The sequence below is a fragment of the Xiphophorus hellerii genome, chromosome 13 (genome assembly GCF_003331165.1).
Source record: "Xiphophorus hellerii strain 12219 chromosome 13, Xiphophorus_hellerii-4.1, whole genome shotgun sequence".
In the NCBI taxonomy this organism is placed as follows: domain Eukaryota; kingdom Metazoa; phylum Chordata; class Actinopteri; order Cyprinodontiformes; family Poeciliidae; genus Xiphophorus; species Xiphophorus hellerii.
The window spans coordinates 11,573,929-11,592,666 of NC_045684.1; the positions used below are offsets into that span (position 1 = coordinate 11,573,929).

The window sequence follows — 18,738 nt, forward strand, 5'->3', positions numbered from 1 at the left end:
CCATAAATGCATGCTTTGGAAGCCGGATCAATAAACATGTCGCATGTCTCTGTGCAAATGTTTGCAATGACATTCAGAAGTGTCGCATTGCCATTCATCTGAGAAAACAATTGATTTCTCTTCATTGCGTCCCCTGCTGCCTGCTGCACACCTATTCCGTTGATCCTCTTTCCGGTACCTTTGGCTGTGCGTTCATATCTGCGTAGTTTGCTCTTCATTATCGTTTGTCTCCCTGCATAGATCCCGCCCCTCCTCGCTCGGTCCAGCTCCCTCCCTCCTCCGTGCGCTGACACACTGCAGCTCTCACACGTCCACGCGCACGCCTGCGCACGCGCTCGCACACACACAGCCGCGTCTCCTCCGCACACTAGCCACACACTCTCCTCCCGCCCCTCCCTTCCCTCTCCGATGATGCTGTCTCATTCACTTCGCTACTCCATCCACGCACTGACTCCCAACTTCAAGCCAAGGGAGGGGCGGGGTGGGATATATAGCTCCGAGTGGAGGCCACAAGCTACACTGAGACTGGACCCACTTGCAGTGCAAAGACCACAAGCAAGAAGACTCCGAAGCCGGGAGTAGAAGTACCAACATTTTTGATTCTGGAGCTTAGAGAGAAACAAAGACAAACGAGAACGGACTTTCTGCTGGAGCTCCGACAACAACCAATTTGTCCCTTCGCTATACGCCGCTTCCTTCTTCTTGGATAGGCTATAGCAGCTAAACAAAGTTGGTAGTAAACTCTTTGGAGTTTGGTAAGAGTCGCATTCAATTTTTCTTTGCTTGTGAGAGTGGACTGCACTGAAACTTGGGATCGATCCCCGCTCTGGGGTTCGAGTGTTTGGACCTGGCGCATCCTTTCGGCGATCTCCACAGAACTGCGAAAGTTTTTGGCCAGGAGCGCAGATCTCAAGACTTTGAGGTCTAGTCAGACTTTTTCGAGAGACGAACTCAGCAGCTGCTGCCAGATCCGAACCGAGACGATTGGACCGGACCGGTTAGAGAGCCGCTGATAAAGACTTCAAAGAAGAATTTTCGAGGTAAGGAGAAAGTGGAAAGTATTTGATGAATCGTCTGAAAGTGTTTTATCTTCATGGTAAAGTCCTAAAGTGAGGATGAGTGATGCGAATGCGAATGCTTCCTCTGATTTTAAAGTTGGTGTGTCGCTGTCCGCGGTGCTGAAACTCTGAAACTTTGTCTGAACTGCCTCACATTGAGATCTGCTCCACTGATTTTGAATGTTTCAGCTCCTGTATGCATCAACCTAACAACAGCTTCTCATTTTAATGCAGTTTTGAATTGTTTTAAACCTGCACTCACACAATGTCACTATTAAAGTAGTACCGTGCTTCCCATTGTGTAGACAGATGCGGCAGAAGAAAGTTGTACTGAGGCAACAGGCTGCTTCATTGAACTTTATGGTTTTCCTTTCATTTTTGATTAAGTGTTGTTGCAGAAGACTGACACTGATTAGCTACAATGGAACAATATTAATACTAAGTCTTTAAGTTTAAAGAGGTATATTTCTCAGTCATCTGGATTGGATTTGCATGACTTATTCAGTTCATTTCATAGCTGAGCAACAAGTCAGCTTTGATGCAAACATCTTATTAAACCTACACACTCAGGTATTTTCTGCAGTATGCAATGAATTGCTTTGCCTTTGCTGAAAATGTTGGGTTTTTTCCTGCAGAGCCTTAAAGTGTACGTTCATGCACATGTGCAGATTTTTTGCAACGGCTGGAGCAAAAAAAGAAATACGAGCTTTTCTTCAGAGTAAAAATACATTACTAGGTGCAAAAACTGCTTCTGTTAAAGCTTTTTCAAGAGCAAGAAGCATGCTTGATCCAGACATTCTCAGTCTTTTTGCTGCACTGAACTGATATTATATCAAATGAACAGTCAGTAAAGAAAGTATAACACCTCGTACAACATTCAGGCAGTATTTTACTAACAGAACAACCCATACTGACTTTGAAGGTGCATTGATAGTACAAAGTTTGACTCTCAAAACTCAGTCTGTAAGATTTCACCTGTCACTTCAGTAATGACACATCCAAGCACTTTCTTTATTCTTTTACAGTGATTTGCTGTTTTACTTCTTCATCCCTTCATCTGTAGCTTCTAGAAAATGTGCACGTCACCAAGGACAGAAAGCATGTCACAGATGGCAAATGTGGAGATTTTCACACTATTCTGCAGAAAATAAGCTCTGTCTCCATAACAACAAACTGCCCGCTCTTTAGGCAGCCTGCTATGCACACAATGTGTTGTTGACGACAGCAAATGGACAAGCGAGAGGACCGAGGTAGATAGGTGTGGGGAGGGTGGAAGCAGTTGGGGAGGGGAGGGAGAGTTCTCCCGCCACAGCTGGACTTTTCTTTTCAAAGTCTTTCTCATCAGATACCCATTCATGGAGCTTCCGGTTGCCAAAAGGGTTGGGAGGGGGTAGAGGAGAGAAAGACAGCCACTGACACAAGGCAAAGGTCTCTACTGCATTGCTCATAGAAATGAGACGAGCTGAGAGAAGGGGTGGGGCGAGAGCAAGGCAGGGAGGCGGGAGAGATGAGATGGATGTAATTATGAGTACTTAACTTGAGTAGTGCAGGTGCTTATGACAGTCGCCGCATATGCATTCAGCGTGCTGCCGCTGCTTTATCTTTACGATGAACCCACATTTAAATACAGGTTTCTGCAGCAGACTCTGAAATAGCAATTAATTTGTCTCTAATAATCCATTTCCTGTTTCATAAACTGCAGAAACTGCCATAAACTGTGAAGCGAATAGTATAATAAAGACTAAGACGGAAAACATGATAAAGCAGAAAACTAGCTCTGTCTGAAAGTAAAACTTGTTGCTGAGCAACAGCTTTACTCTCTTCTGAGAGCCAATGAGTGTCTCCTTTATCCTGCTTTGCTTCAGTAATGCTGGGATTTAGACGGAGACTCTGCAGACCCTTATGTCTAGAAGAAGCATATTTGCAAGACAAAAACAAAAAAAACGATGAATTACTCATAAGCATAACAACCTTCTGCAGAATTGTAGAAAATGCATGCATTAAACATATTTTCTTTGAATGCATTCAACATAATGTGCAAAAGTCATAGTAATTAAGATCATTTTGCTTCATTCCCCCCTAAGCAATGCTGGAAATATTCCCCATCCAATTTCTGAAATGCCAGGGCAGGGTATGTAAATACCCCTCACCATGGCTGCAGATGATTATTTTATTTTTTTTCCCGCCTGTTTACTGCTTAATAAGAGGAGTGAATTGCACAAATAAGTTGCCAGTGGCGAAGCTTGCATGGACGTCAGACTGACGCACACAGTTAGGTGTGTGGGAGGAAAGAGCAAGAGCTCGGAGATACCACCTCGCTGTGAAGGACTGTAATTGCTCCGCCGCAGCAATTATTTTCCAGACAACCAGGCATTTTAGATCATTCAGCGTAGCCTGAAACACTGTGATACAGATCAGACAACAATCTCTGCTGCATAAATATTAGCTTAACAATGGCTCCAATTAAAATGCATTGTATTCTGCAGTTCGTACCAATAACTGTCAACATGAAAGCAGTCTAACAGACTTTTTTTATGTTTTTTGTTTCCAACAGATCCCTCTCTGAGATAACAAATAGTCTGATGCATTAAAGCAAAGCTAATCTTCAGAAGGGTTTGCGAAGATAATCAAGAGATCTGAATCAAGTGCAGTAACTTGCAACAAAGAAATCGAAGAATCAACAAAGTTAAACCCAGATTTCACCAATACCAAACCTAAGCCGACCCAATGGCGTGGTCAGCTCTCACCGGCCCCTGCGTGGCCCTAATCCTGCTCTTCTTCGGTTTGACCTCCTGCACTCCCTCTGGACCGGCCTCTGCAACCTGTGCCACCTTGGAGCAGAGTCGCTTCTTTGGCGTGTTCTCCTCTACGACCACCCTGCCTTCCGCTCCTTGCTCCTGGACCCTGCAGAACCCCGATCCACGCCGCTACAATGTCTACATGAAAATCACCAAGCCCACCGACTCCTGCGTGCCCCGCCAGATCAAGACCTTCCAGTTCGACTCCTTCATCGAGACTTCTCGCACCTACCTGGGTATGGAGAGCTTCGACGAGGTTGTCAGGCTTTGTGACGCTTCCACTGCCGTCACCTACCTGGAGTCAAGCAAGCAATTCCTGCAGATCCGCAAGGTGGCCGCAAGGAATGCGCTGGAGGTTGTTGGGCAAGAGCAAGGTGTCAGCGAGTTCAAGGCAGAGTTTCTGGTTGTGGGAAAGAGGAACCCAAGCATGCCCGCCTGCCAGATGCTGTGCCAGTGGTTGGAGAAGTGCCTGAACAGCAGCACCCATGATTATCCCTGTGGCATCATGAACACCCCCTGCCAGTGCTGGGAGGCCCCAAAGAGGAAGCCAGGAAGCTGCTACCGGGGCGGCGTCTACGTGGAAAAATGCACTCCTGTTCCCAAAGACAACGGACGTGATGCTGAGATTATCAGTAAGTGTGGTTTGGGTTATAAACTTTGAAAAGTGCAAAGGAAAAACACAGAAAACACAAGTCTCATGATCAAAACAGTTAAATTAACTGAGTAAAGGAGTCAAGTTCTCCAAAACTAAACAGCTCTGCAGGTTGCAATCTCCCACTGCTTCAGCGGTGTGTCTAAACAGCTGCTGAGAGCAATGATCCATGCCTGCAGAGCCAGAGTTCTTGCTCTACAACCGCACAAGATAATGAGAAGTAAATCAAGGCTGTTAGGGATATTTGATGTTGCATCCTTAGAGCTAAGTAGCATCACCTGCTGCACCTCACACATTGCTCAGCTTTGCACCAAGACTTGCACAGAGAGCCTGTTTGTATGTCAGGCTAGAAAGGAACACAAAGACCTCATAGTCGGCTGCCAGCAGAAATCGAAGATCTGCACTTGCTGTATCCATAGCAACAGGCACTCACTCTCTCACACACACACACACACCCACACGCACACGCACGCCCACACACACACACACACACCCCCACACACCGTGTGACAGAGGTTCACACCAAGTGGACAAAAGCAAACAGATGTTTTCAAATAAAACATCTATCCACTAGATAGCACCATTCTGCTGACAAAGAAACGTCCTTGCTCATTTCCTACACATAAAGAAAATATTACTCACTTCCTCCTCTTAAACCTGAAGTTAGACAACTGAATCAGGCTTTACACAAAGGCAGTAATAATGTTTCCAACTGCTGTAATTTTTTCTCAGCTCTTGTAGTTTCCAACTCTTCTTAACAAGTATCTTCTTGTTCTTTTTTTTATGTCTTCCTGCAGAGAGCTGGGCAGGCTGGGGCCGCTGGTCCGTATGCAGCCAGGAGTGTGGCGGCGGAGTCCAGGTGCGCAGCCGAACCTGCCAGCCCGAGGATGGAGTGTGTGAAGGAACAGTGGAGGAAGGCCGTGCCTGCAACCCTCAGCTCTGCATTGGTAAGCTATAATTTTGTCATTAAACCAAAACACTGCTGCAGGTGGCTGGGCTTTCAATCCATAATTATGCAATTCATTTAACTCTCACAGGCAAAGAGAGGAACAGAAGCCAAGGTTTGCGTGCCATTATTGGTCTGAAAAGAGACAACCCTGATGAGTCCAACCCAGGAGCTGTAGCAACTCAAACAGGTGAGATAACAACAAGGTACTGCAACAAATAGATGACTAAAGTGAAGCAATGCAATCCCCTAACCTTAGAGTGTTTAATGTTCTCATAACAGATGCAAAGACAGATGAGTGGGCCACTTGGAGCCCATGCTCAGTCAGCTGTGGGGAGGGCTCGCAGAGCCGTTCCCGCCTCTGTGCCACTTCTTCCTTCACCACCCAGTGCACCGGAGCCCTGCGTGAGAACCGACCATGCAACAACTCAGTTGTCTGCCCTGGTGAGTCTTTGGATCCTAGTATGAGCACGGCAGAAACTCTGAATGATGCCTGCAGAAGTTAGAAACTTTTCAAGTTTTCAAAGATAAAATAAATCATAAATTAAGTATATTTCTCACATGTTTGCAGTGAATGGTGCTTGGGATGAGTGGACCCCCTGGAGCCTGTGCTCCTCCACATGTGGCCGCGGTTACCGTGACCGAACCCGCACCTGCAAGCAGCCCCAGAATGGAGGACAGCCTTGCCGCGGCCCCACAAGACAAACCAAGTTCTGCAACATCGCTGTCTGCCCAGGTGAGCTGCATTTCTTGATGTATTACTTAAAAAAAAAATCTAAATATTCTCTTCAAAGCCTAGATTGTTCGGTTAAAAGTTCTCAATAACAAGCGCAGGATGTGATGCTTAACCCTTCATCTGACTGATTCATTTATGAGAGCCTAATTAAGTCACCTAATTGTGTCTGCATCATCACAACGGCAAAGGCAGGTTGCTATTTCATCTGACTCACCAGAATAAAAGCGTCTGTGGATGTTAGTCAGTGGCCTCCTAACAGCTGCCTGTGACTCACTCTGTGCTCATGGTCACTTGACCAAGTTTAAGTCGCTCTCCCATTGAGCCACCTACTCATGTGCAGAAAAGTTTTACCTCTGAAGTTACTGCAGCGCCGAGTAGATTTTTTTCCCGTGTCTAATTGTCGTCATTTACACGTGTTTTTTATGTAAGTGTATCTTTTTAAAATGGGTATGGATTTGTTGCAGTTTCACCTCATCACCACCAGGTGTCTCTGTTTAACAAAATAAAAAAGAAACCGGGAAAAAGCGAAAAGCAATTACTACAAGATGATTGTGTATTTTAGTTGAAACTCAAAGGAAATTAAGTTTGTGATTACCAACAGATTTGGCTGTAATAGAAACGTTATGTCAACATTCACTTTGGCTTAGTAATAAATGTAATTAAATTGTTTTTACATGTATTTTAATATGTCCTGAGCTTGTAGCAAGGATCAAATATAAATGACCAATTTATTTATCATTAAATGAATATTATTTTTTTCCTATTAATCTGTCACTCAGTTTAATTAAAAACTCAAAACTGTAATTGCATCCATAAATTGTCTGAAATGATTATCCAGTTTAAACTTCCAAATTGCTAATTAGAGTTTGAACTTGATAGTTGAAGGGCGCATAACAGAGATCCAACTTTCTGTTCTGCTTACGCTCAGCTTAACTGGGTCATGCGAGATGTTAATAGCATCAGTGAGTTTGTCAAGATGTCTGGTGTGGCCCGAGGGTCTGTCTTGTCCTTGCCATCCTCATAACTCTTCTTCATACACGCTCCTCTGCTTCCCTCTAGTGGACGGATCCTGGAATGAGTGGTCCGCCTGGAGTTCCTGCTCTGCCTCTTGTTCCAATGGCACCATGCAGAGAACCAGGGAGTGCAACGGGCCATCTTATGGCGGCTCAGAGTGCCATGGAGGCTGGAAAGAGACAGCAAACTGTTTCCTGAAGGATTGCCCCGGTGAGTTATAAAGTACATCCCAGATCCCAGTTTCGCTTTTTACTTAACAGGATCAGAATTAATGGTGTTTTGTCTATAGTTAATGGAACCTGGCATCCATGGAGCTCATGGGGAAGCTGCAGCAAGACCTGTGGTGGAGGCATCCAGCAGAGACAGAGAGTCTGTGAGGGGCCTTTCTTTGGAGGAGAGCCTTGCCCCGGTGACACCAGAGAGCAGAAGCGCTGCAATGAGAAGAGATGCCCTGGTTAGTGTCTGCGGCACAATAGATTAATGCCATCGTTTCACAAATCCAAAAGCAAACAGGAAACTCATCATGCAACAACTGGTTGTGATTTTTTTAGAGCCCCATGAGATCTGTCCTGAGCAGAACACCGGAGACATTGTTTGGAAGAAAACCCCCGCTGGAGATGTCGCTGCTGTTTCCTGCCCTGCTGATGCATCAGGTACTTTAACAGCCTGGAAGCTAACTTTATACTTCAGACTTTCAAATATCTATTTAAAACTAAACTAAGAGTTCTTCATCTCATCAACAGGTCTTATTCTGCGTCGCTGCACCCTTGCTGATGGACGTCTTGCTTCCTGGGAGAACCCCACTTACACCCAATGTGTTTCTAAGAACTACGAGAACATTCAGATGCTGGTATGCCCCCTAAAATTATCAATAAAGTCCTACTCATTGGATTTAATGTGAAGTAAAATATTAGAAATAACCTTTTAACTCTATCTCTGTAGTCAAGGGACTACACCTCCAAAGCGCAGATCGGGCAAAGCGTTGATGGCGTTGCCGAGGTGATTTCCCGCTTGAGATTTTCCTCTGATGAAAAAGCCAAGTACAGCGGTGACCTTTTGGCCATAATGGAGATCCTGAAGAACACCACAGAGTTGTACAAGGCAACCAGACTGAGGCTGAGCAGCGCTGACATTGAGGTAAGCTCCAACTGAGATCCATAAATTTGAAGTTAAACATTTTTAAGGAACAAATTGCATCTAAACAAGATGGACTCGGTGTCTTCTCACACCTCTACCTTTGTATTTGATGATCTGCAGAACTACGTCCAGACCATCAGCAACCTACTGAAGGAGGAACATCATGACAAATGGGAAGAGGCACAACTGGTATGTGATATCAAGGTGTGACTGTAAGAGTGCACAAAGGGAAAAGGGGAAAAATAAGTCTATTTTATTGAAGTTGCCTAAATAGGATAAGCAGGGTGGAGAATAAATCTCAGAAAATACTTACAAGAGATTGTACAAGTACCAACAAAATCAGGACATGGACTACACATACAGTGGAAATATTTATTCATTCAAACGTTTTAATTTAAGCAGAAGTTTCAAAACAAAAGTGTTAGATGAGATGTGCAGACATTTACTCATCCAGTTTGTTAAACTCAGATTAGACCGAACAGAACTTTGTCACGTTTGGCCAACTGTCGACAAACCACCTCCGCGCTCCAATGACGCTTGTAATGTTCCTGCAAGTTTCCCAAGAAAGACCAGCCTCCAAAAAAAAGTTGTAATAAACACACACTGTTATGCACAAACTGATCTGAGAGCAGGAGAGCGAGTTACCGAGGCCACTGCCTCTCTGAATCAGGGAAAATCACTACTCCCACTCTGCAATCTGTGCGTCTCCGTGCCATCCCACCTACTGACGGCTACTGCTGTATAGAAACACAGACAGAACATTGCATGCAGATGCACACGCGCCCACATCGCTGCTTCTCTGCGTCAGAGACACGCAAGTCAGGTGGCCCTCCCTTTTCACTGAGAGAAAAAGAGAAAGGACAAAAAAAATAGAGTATGAATCAACAGCCTGCCCTTTTATGGCGGTACGGAAGTTCTGGAGTTGCATAGCAGCAAGAATTGTGTGTTTTCCATGCTTTTTTATGTCAGCCTCAGTGCGCTTTGAAATAATAAGTACTGGCTGGAACCTGCACATCCATAAATAATCATTAAACTCGCTATGCTTGACTGAGCAAATAAACCAGATTTATATGCTGCCATATTTTAATGTTCTTCTTTTTGTCTCCATTTTCTCTCACTTAGATGGGTGCCAATATCAAGGGGTTCCTACGCCTTGTTGAGGAGTTTGTGAACATGATCGGAGTACAAATGAGCGGCTTTCAGGACATTTACGAAGTCACTGAGAATTTAGGTGAGCCCAGTTAATTTGTCTTCTTTTTGTTGTTCAATCAACACCTGAATGCATTAGTTATTCAAGTCCATCAGCTGCTAGAACCAATGAGTGCTTTCTGCTAACAAAGTTCCCTTTGTATATTATCATTTGTGCCTTTCAGTGCTGAGCATCCACAAGCGCCCAACAACCACAAGCTCCAACTTCACCTTCCCTGTGAAGGGCTGGAGAGGGCGACCGGACTGGGTCAGTACCTCAGAGGAGAAGATCTCAGTTTCCCGCGATGCTCTGTCCCTCAAATCCGCTGGTAAGATCATACAAACGTAACATTTTGTCAAACAATAAACCAGTGGTGGGTTTAGCTTGAAGACTGAGCGAGATTGTTTTCTTTTTTCAGATGCCAATGATGCTTTTGTGACCGGCATTGTCTTGTACAGAAACCTTTCTTCAATGATGTCCTTCCAGAGGTAACATTTCTCTGTTTAAGCATTAACACTCTATCTTCCTGCAGTCTAATTCACAGTCTCACACGTCTAAGATCAAGTTTTTACAGCGAGATGTGCTCTTCCTCCACAGCAACACCACCCTGTTCAACTCCAAGGTGGTGACCGTGATTGTCAGCCCCACCCCGACTCTCCTGTCAACCCCTGTCGAGATCGAGTTCCCCCACCTGCGCAACGTGAGTCCCTAATGATCAACCTAATGGAAAAATATCAGCCTCCCTGTGGGTGTTTGTGCAGCACAATGCAGAGAGACTGACATTTTCCTGACATTTGCTGCGACACTTTGACTTTTGCGTCGGCTTGTGGCAGCTGAAGCCCAGAGAAAATCTCATAAGCGACCAAACGGTCCCTCGATGATGAGAAATCATGTGCAATAATTAGAGTCTGCAGCTGATAAGTGGCTGCTTTTGGTTTCATTAATGCATCACAAAGCAAGGGGGTGAAAAAATGTGGGCATGTGGCTACCAGCAAGCTGTTGCATCTCACACGTTTGTAGTAAGGTGTCCCAGCCTACATGCTTTCCTTTTCTACAGAGAGATTCCTCACACTAACCTTCTCCATCTGCCTCTTCCTTGCAGGACACCATCAATGAAACATGCCTTTCATGGGATGAGAGTGAAACGTAAGTGTTAACTGATGTTTTTTTCCCTTGAATGTGCATCTGACCATCACTTTCATCTATTTTTTTCTTGTGAAAGGGATGGCCTTTCCAGTTAAAATGCACACATCTGTCACCATTTACACAAACTTGTAAAAGGGAAGGCAATGGTCATTCCAGCTTTTTCATGTCAGTCCTTTATGACAAGGCAAAGAAAAACCAGTACACGTGCAAGCTGACCCCTCAGTCTCAGACTTAATCACCTGTCTGACACACTTACAGACAGCCAGAGAGTCAAGAAATAAAAGCCCCAGTTACCCACAGAGGGTGGCTTCAAACTCATTTCAATCTTCACAGTTTCCAACAGTTTAAATCATCCGATTTCAAACTATTACAAAGGTAGACTTCTTGAGCTCTGAAAGATATATGCAAGAACAATAAGAGATAAAAATGCACAACAACCAGCCCTTGTCATACAGCAGCCAGAGCTGAGGTAAGCAAGATTAGGAAAGAAAATGTAATTACCTCGTAAACTTTCAGAGGGGGGCCCATACGCCTTCAGTCAAATTAGATTCAATTTAAACAGCAAATGTGATTAATGCACCAATAGAGACAGGATGAAGCACTGGCTAACAGCAGAGTTTGGGGGATGGGGACTCTTCATCTGAAGAGCTCCATTCCCAGAACCACTGAACTGCATCCTACTAATATATGCAAAACTCTGCAACTTTCTATGGGAATTATACAGATATGCATGCACTATGCAGTTTTACTCAGATGCTACTATAGATAATAGCCTGAACCTGCTGACTGTATGATGCCAATCAGATAGCAGATGCAACAAACAAATGCATTTGTTGCATATTGTGAGCTCTCAGATGAGGGAAAATGTCCATAATTTATAATCCATGCTCTCCTTGAGGGGACACCCTGTTCCTTCCTTACCATGAGCCTGATTTAAATATAACAAGGAAAGAGTGTGATAAGGATTATGCTCATTGTGGCATTTGTTAAGATCTGTCACTATTATTTACGATGAACATTCCAGTTAATCACATGCACATGGATCATGCATCCCAAGCTGATTAAAAACATGTATTATTTTAGCTTAGAAATTATTCTTACTATCCCTTTATGTTAATGGATTACAAAAAAATCTAGCTAATTTCTTCTTATTATTTATTTTTTGTAGATTCACCCTATTTTCTCATCACGCATATTTGTTTAAAAAGCCATAAGGAAAACGCTCAAATCAGAGATTTGTCAGAGCTCTCCTCTCCTAACTCCCCCTCTCCTCTCTCCTGTGCAGCTCCTCTCTTCTTGGCTCGTGGTCTGCTCGGAGCTGCAGAGCGGTGCCCGTTCATTCACACAGAACCAAATGCGTGTGTGACAGCCTCTCCACCTTCGCCATTTTAGCGCGCGTCAACTCCGACTCGGTAAGTCTCCCGTCTGTTCCCTATAAGGGCTTTTTTTTTTCTTTTTTCTCCCCCTTTTTCTTTGCATTGACACGATGTGCATGCTAAATGTCTTCTGCAGTGTGAATGCGGAGCAGCGGGTGAGCTGATAGGGACTTGTTGTTTTCTAGTGAGGGGCTTTCCGCAGCAGCGCTCCTTTGTCTCCGCGCAGGTGCCGCGGATCGGAGAACCTGCTTGTTTTTCCTACTGATAAAACACAATCGGGCAACATGTTGCTATTATATTTTCTACTAAAAGGTTAATGTTTACAGAAGAATGATAACGTTATGCGTACAGTAACAAGACATGCAGAAGTCACTTTAATCTTGCCAAAAGAAAAAGAAAATAGGCAGTTTCTAATAATTACTATTTTGGCCATATTGCATGACTGTATGCCATGCGCAAACACAATATAGACTGTGCAGCCTCTATCCGCTGTCATCTTGAGGCATGAAAACCGCCAAGCAGAGAAAAATACTCAGCTGAAATCTTCTCAACAAATATATTTTCTTTGATTTCCTCATTAATTTGCAGATCAACGCATAACATTGCACTGCGGTCTTTTAACTGCTAAAACCTTTGTGTTTTTATGCTCCAACTTGTTTGTGTGCATCCCAGATTTGACTTGACTTGCTGTTGCCAATCTGAACAACACCTCCCTCCACCTCTCATCACAGTAGAAAAGAAATTGAAAAAAAGGCAGCTGAGGCAATCATTCCCTCTGCCAATATCTCTGAATTCTCAATTACATGCACCCCACCCTCCTCCTTCTCCTGCTTCGACTTCGCCTTCTTTGGACACAGCAGCAAGATTTAAAATGCCAGAGAGGCAGACCAATGAGAAACAGACATCTGGTCGTGCACTGATGGCAATGCACTCCTTTCTTTTTCTTTTTCTTCTTCTTATCCCCACCACCACCCGCACATTGCCTGCCTCTTTATCTATCCTTTGATGTGCACTGTGGGCATTTTCAATAACAGCGTCTTCCATGAAGAACACCAGTGAGATTTGAGTAACAGAAACAGGAAAGAGGGGGGCGAGCATTGGAGGGAAAAAAAACAACCAGATGTTGCAGAGTGTTAGTTAGCTCTTATTTGGTGTACTTGAAACATAATGGCCCCATAAAAGCACCCCATATTCTTATAAGAGCAGGTACCCGTGACTACTCTTGATATATAATTTTAAAGTATAGGGGGGTCACTTAACACACTATTCAAAATGGGAGCACACGATCCGGTCAAGGACGTGCTTCATATCTAGGTCCAACTAGCTGTGTGGAGCTCACTTAGCTAAGGGAGCAAGATTCGACCCAGATACATAAAGAAAGGAAACAGTATCAACTGTATTACACCCCAGATTCCCTGCAAACCCAGGCGGTACGACAACTTACCCCTCTGCTAACTGCCATCTGGTCGGGAATGCTACTCATGTAGAGTTTGAAACAAATTTACCACACTAAATTAAATCTCATTCTGCCACAGGCAAAATTCCCCATCTGTGCTTTGATATTCGGGAAGCATCTTCACATTATGCTCATAAACTGAGATGCTCCAACCAGACTTTTCATGACCAGTATTTGTGATTTTTCTTGAAGGTTTAACCTGCCAGTTATGATTTTCTTCCTAAGGACCATAACACAAAAAATAGAAACAAATTCAAAAAAATTGGAAGTTTTCAGCAAAAAAAAAAAAAAAAAGTAGACTATCACTGTTTATCCATCAACCATAACAAAAACAACCATAAATGGTTCTTAGATTTAATGCATTTAATAAATATGAAAAATTTTTACTCCAGAACCAATGAAAAAAAAATTCAATTTTGAATTTTTGCCAACAGACTGCTGCATTTCTACGTGTAATGCTTAAACAAGCTAAAACAAAACCCTGCTAGTATATTTCCTACATATATTCTCTTTTCTAGGATATTTTATTAGTCACTTTTTAAGGACACATCACTGGTTTTCCATCTTTTCTCCCTGTTATAGTGCTATAATTACAGCAAGGATGGAGCCTTAATATTTCTCATCCTGCTCACACTTTGAGGTGATGACAACTGCATCAGAGGTGTGAGCTTAGCTCAAAGCCTCATTAAAAGCCTGGAGAGTAAGTGCGAGACGCACAAGCATGGGGAACCAGCAATTAGTCGCCGAGAGGGTTTTGTGAAGCTGAGATTTGTGCATCCAGGAGTGACCCGCTGGCACGTGCAGCAAGGCAGTGAAACAACCCCTGGCTCTGTCTAATCCAAACTAAACTCTGCGCCAGGAGCCATGTCGAAGCACAGAACGGGTCAGCGCCGCTGGCTGCAGGAGCAGGCGCTAAGTTGCTGTCAGAGATCAGAGGGGGCTGCTGGTGGCGGATTAATGCACAGGTGATAATGGTCCACCTGTTCCCCTGCAGTCCCCTGGAGGGGTAGAAGAGAAGCAGGTTGACATCAAAATATGTCCATTGAGGACATGCCAAACAGCATCTTCTCATCCCCTCCAAAGCTGACCGTTCGTTAGTTAGCCTTCCATCTTTCTGACACGTTCACCTTGGGGTCACCTTGCCTGAGCCGTGGCCCAATTGTGCCATTCAGCTGTTTGCCTTCAGGGAGCTGTCTGCTCTTCCAGATAGCGCTCTTCCAGAGGCATCCTATTCATTCCAGTGTTTGTGTGCGCGTGTAGCTGGTGTGCCTGGTGCGTGACTGCCTATGTGTGTTTGTAATCATCGCTAAGAGGCTTTTTTTTTTCTGTTTTTCTTCCCTCTACAGAACATGGATAGAGCAAACCTCCCGTCCGTTACCCTCATCGTCGGCTGTGGGGTCTCTTCCCTCACCTTGCTGCTCCTCATCATCATCTATGTCTCGGTTTGGAAGTAAGCACGCCTTCGAGCAAATCAACCTCTGATATTACATGATACGTAGTGATTTATCATCCAACCCCTAAACCTTTTTCATATTTTTTTTTTCATTTGCAGGTACATTCGCTCAGAGCGCTCTGTTATCCTCATCAACTTCTGCCTCTCCATTATCTGCTCCAATGCCCTCATTCTCGTCGGACAAACCCAGGCTCGCAACAAGGTAAGCCGCAATCCAAATCTAACCCACAGCATCAAGATCTCTTGGAAACAGGTTTCTAACCGTTTCTCTCGCTCTGCTTCATCCCGGTCCCTTGCAGGTGATGTGCACTCTTGTTGCTGCCCTGCTCCACTTCTTTTTCCTCTCCTCTTTCTGCTGGGTCCTGACAGAAGCTTGGCAGTCCTACATGGCTGTCACTGGTCGTCTGCGCAACCGCATCATCCGCAAGCGCTTCCTGTGCTTAGGCTGGGGTACGAGGACAAGTCTCCTATTGCATCTCATTTCTTATCAGCTCTGCATAACTTTTTCTGGTATAGCCTTTATCCTAATGGCACTAATTGTAATGCTTTATCTTTTTTGCATTACAGGACTTCCTGCTCTGGTAGTTGCTGTGTCCGTGGGTTTCACTAAAGCTAAGGGATATGGCACTGTCAGCTAGTAAGTTCCTATTCTCGCTTCATAGTTTTCTTCTTCTGTTTATTATTTGATGAAACAATAATTAACATCATCAATCCTTCTCTCTCATAGCTGCTGGTTGTCTCTTGAGGGTGGACTTCTCTACTCTTTTGTTGGTCCCGCTGCTGCTGTTGTTTTGGTTCGTATTAAAGACCTTAATTTCCAAGTTTTAATGTATTTCCTATCGTTAAACAGTTTTATTAACACATTTTGTTTTTTTATTCAAACAGGTGAATATGGTCATTGGTATTCTAGTCTTTAACAAGCTCGTTTCCAAGGACGGCATCACCGACGTGAAACTGAAGGAGAGAGCTGGGTAGGTCTTTTTGGTCTTCACCATTCATGCCGTTTTTACACTCAGCAATCTGGGAATGAGCCTTAATTACTAATCTGATGTTTTTTTTGTCTTTTTCTACATCCTCCAGGGCCTCACTGTGGAGCTCTTGCGTGGTTCTCCCCCTCCTTGCCCTCACCTGGATGTCTGCCGTCCTGGCCATCACCGACCGTCGCTCCGCCCTTTTCCAGATCCTCTTTGCCGTTTTCGACTCTTTAGAGGGTTTCATCATTGTCATGGTCCACTGCATCCTGCGTAGAGAGGTAAGAAGGCAATAAAACCAAATGAATTGAAAGGAATAAAGATAAAAATGAAAGTTAATTTTATTGTTTTTTATCAGGTTAAATGAGCTGGAATATTGTTAACAATTTCCTGAATTGTCTGTGTTTCCATTAGGTTCAGGAGGCTGTGAAGTGCAGAGTAGTTGACCGCAAAGACGATGGGAATGGAGACTCTGGCAGTTCTCATCACAATGGCCATCCTCAGCACATGGTGAATATCTTGGCCGATTGCCTTTTTAATGTCTTGAGTGCTTTTTGAATTTATTCCTAAATGAAAATATGCATGCATTAAGCTAATAGGATTTTTGTTCTTTTATCAGCAGTCTGATAATGAAAAGGATGGGGACTCAAACAGACAAGGTAAGCCCAGCACCTAAAACGTCTCGGCTTGAAACGAATTGATTTAGCGTTTCATTCAAGGAATTGTTCCGTATTTTTTTAAAACTGTTCTATCGTTTTTCCTTAAAGGCATGAAGAGCTCTTCTGAAGAAAAGATGCCTCCCCCTCAGATGCCACTTCCCATGGGCTCCAACTTCCACACCCTACCATCCAAGGGCAGCCACATGCAGGCCGTTCCCGAGTACTCCAGCCACACGCTCACCCTGAAGAGAGAGAAAAGCCGCTTGGCCGGTGGAGTCGACCCATCCTGCGGGAACCCCGTCTATGTCTGCGAGGGGGAGCTCTTTAAGCAGCTGGACGCGGACCTTGCTCTGGCTCAGGCCGAGGGCAGCATGTCCGACGGCAGCGGCTACGTCCTGATGCCCAACACTACATCCACCCTGAGGTCCAAGCCCAAAGACGACCCCACAAAGTACAACATCAGCGTGGACCAGCTACCACAGGCCAGGCTTATGCACCTCGGCGGACCCTTCGCTGAACCCCAGGCCGCCTTTGTGATGGGCTCGATCCCGCCCGACCAGGTCAGCGTGTCCTACTCGGAGAGGGACTCACCCATCCAGAACATCCACAACATGTCCAGCGAGTCGCACATCACCCACAGCAGCCTGGAGAACACCTTCGAGTCCATGAACTCAATGATGTCGAAGAGCGAGACCATTTCCACTCTGTCCATGAGCTCCCTGGAGGTAGGAAGAGAAAAGCTGCTGATTTATGCATTTTCTAAAACATTATCAACATGTTTCAAAGTCTAAACTCCATTTTTGTTCTCTGTTATTGATTTACAGCGACAGAAATCCCGTTATGCAGAGCTGGACTTTGAGGTAAATATACATTTTATTGTTATTATTATAGTAGAACTTGCTAATTAATAATTTCTTCCTCACGATTCACAACTCACATTTCTGGAGGTGTTAATTTTGGGAATATTGCTTTTTGTCTTCTCTAGAAAATCATGCACACCAAGAAGCGCCACCAGAACATGTTCCAGGACCTGAACAGGAAGTTGCATCACACTGAGAAAGACAGAGAGTCTCCTCCATCTGACAGCAAGGTAAGACCTCATCAGACTACTGTCTCCATCTGCTTCCACTGTCATTTGCAGGAAATAATGAACTCAATACTCAACAAAAGAGGCAATATTCCCAGAAAAAAAGAAGACATTAAGAAAAGAAAAATGACCTTATAAATAAAGAGCAACATAGTGTATTGAACTAATGTTGTTGGTACCTGGAGGTCATTTGAATAAGGATGTATTTTCTTCCTTCTTTCAGTCTGTGAGATGGAGTGTGTCTTCGGGAGGAAGTGACAAAACAAACCACAGCGTGAGTGTTTATATACAACCTCACATTCTCTAAATGTCTTCCCTGTAGATGAGACACACCTTCAGATAGTTCAATGCCTCAAAGCGGGAGTTATTTCTCCGACTCCCTTCATTAGAAGCTCATTTCACTTTTTAAAATAACATAATGGATTTGCTCCAGCTTGATGAAGTGACACCAGTCCTAAACGCTCCTCTCTTTCTGCTCCAACAGGACAAACAGCAGGCTGCAATGGAGAGGTCGTGGGAAGGAGTCCGGGGAATTCCTCAGTCGCCCCCTGCATGGGTACGCAAAGACATGGAGCCTCTCGCCGCCTCGCCTCTGGAGCTTCACTCTGTGGAGTGGGAGAAGACGAGCACCACCATCCCACTGGTGGGGCAGGACATTATTGACCTGCAAACAGAGGTCTGAGGGGGAGTAGGGGGGCCAAGCGAAGCCGCCTTGTTTCACCTCAGTCACCTTTTTTGGTTTTTGGAATGGCATCCTTTCATGGATGAAGGTAGCACAACCAAAAAAGGGAGGAAATGGGTCCCAGAATCATTGTCTTCAAACCCTCAGCCAGAGTGGGAAGGGTAGGAAGAGTGGTGAATGAGAGCGGGGCTGATGGCGATGGGAATGTTTAATGTAGCTTCTCGGTGCGGACTCTCATCAGAGCTCCTAAAGCTCGAAGAAGGGGTTGGCGGAGCGGTCAGTGGCGTCCACCGGCTGGATTGTCTGTGGCTCCATAGACGCTTCCTCCAGGGAGTTTTCCTGGACCCCCGCAGCCTGGGGTTTTCAGAAGATGTGCTC

The 18,738-nt window shown here is 44.6% G+C and overlaps 1 protein-coding gene across 1 annotated transcript; it reads left to right on the plus strand.

Annotated features, from left to right (window-relative positions):
* Positions 1 to 512: 512 nt before the first annotated feature.
* Positions 513 to 18,360, plus strand: LOC116731499 (adhesion G protein-coupled receptor B1-like). The gene is made up of 32 exons (XM_032581278.1): positions 513 to 1,040; positions 3,613 to 4,488; positions 5,306 to 5,455; positions 5,546 to 5,644; positions 5,737 to 5,898; positions 6,026 to 6,190; positions 7,250 to 7,414; positions 7,494 to 7,658; positions 7,756 to 7,857; positions 7,948 to 8,054; positions 8,147 to 8,341; positions 8,462 to 8,530; positions 9,464 to 9,572; positions 9,715 to 9,858; positions 9,949 to 10,018; positions 10,128 to 10,230; positions 10,633 to 10,676; positions 11,962 to 12,088; positions 14,855 to 14,958; positions 15,061 to 15,163; positions 15,261 to 15,411; positions 15,529 to 15,598; positions 15,689 to 15,755; positions 15,847 to 15,932; positions 16,042 to 16,213; positions 16,347 to 16,442; positions 16,552 to 16,591; positions 16,700 to 17,316; positions 17,416 to 17,451; positions 17,577 to 17,681; positions 17,902 to 17,952; positions 18,163 to 18,360. The coding sequence occupies exons 2-32, from the start codon at positions 3,786 to 3,788 to the stop codon at positions 18,358 to 18,360; spliced, it is 4,575 nt and encodes a 1,524-aa protein (XP_032437169.1). The 5' UTR covers positions 513 to 1,040; positions 3,613 to 3,785.
* Positions 18,361 to 18,738: the final 378 nt, after the last annotated feature.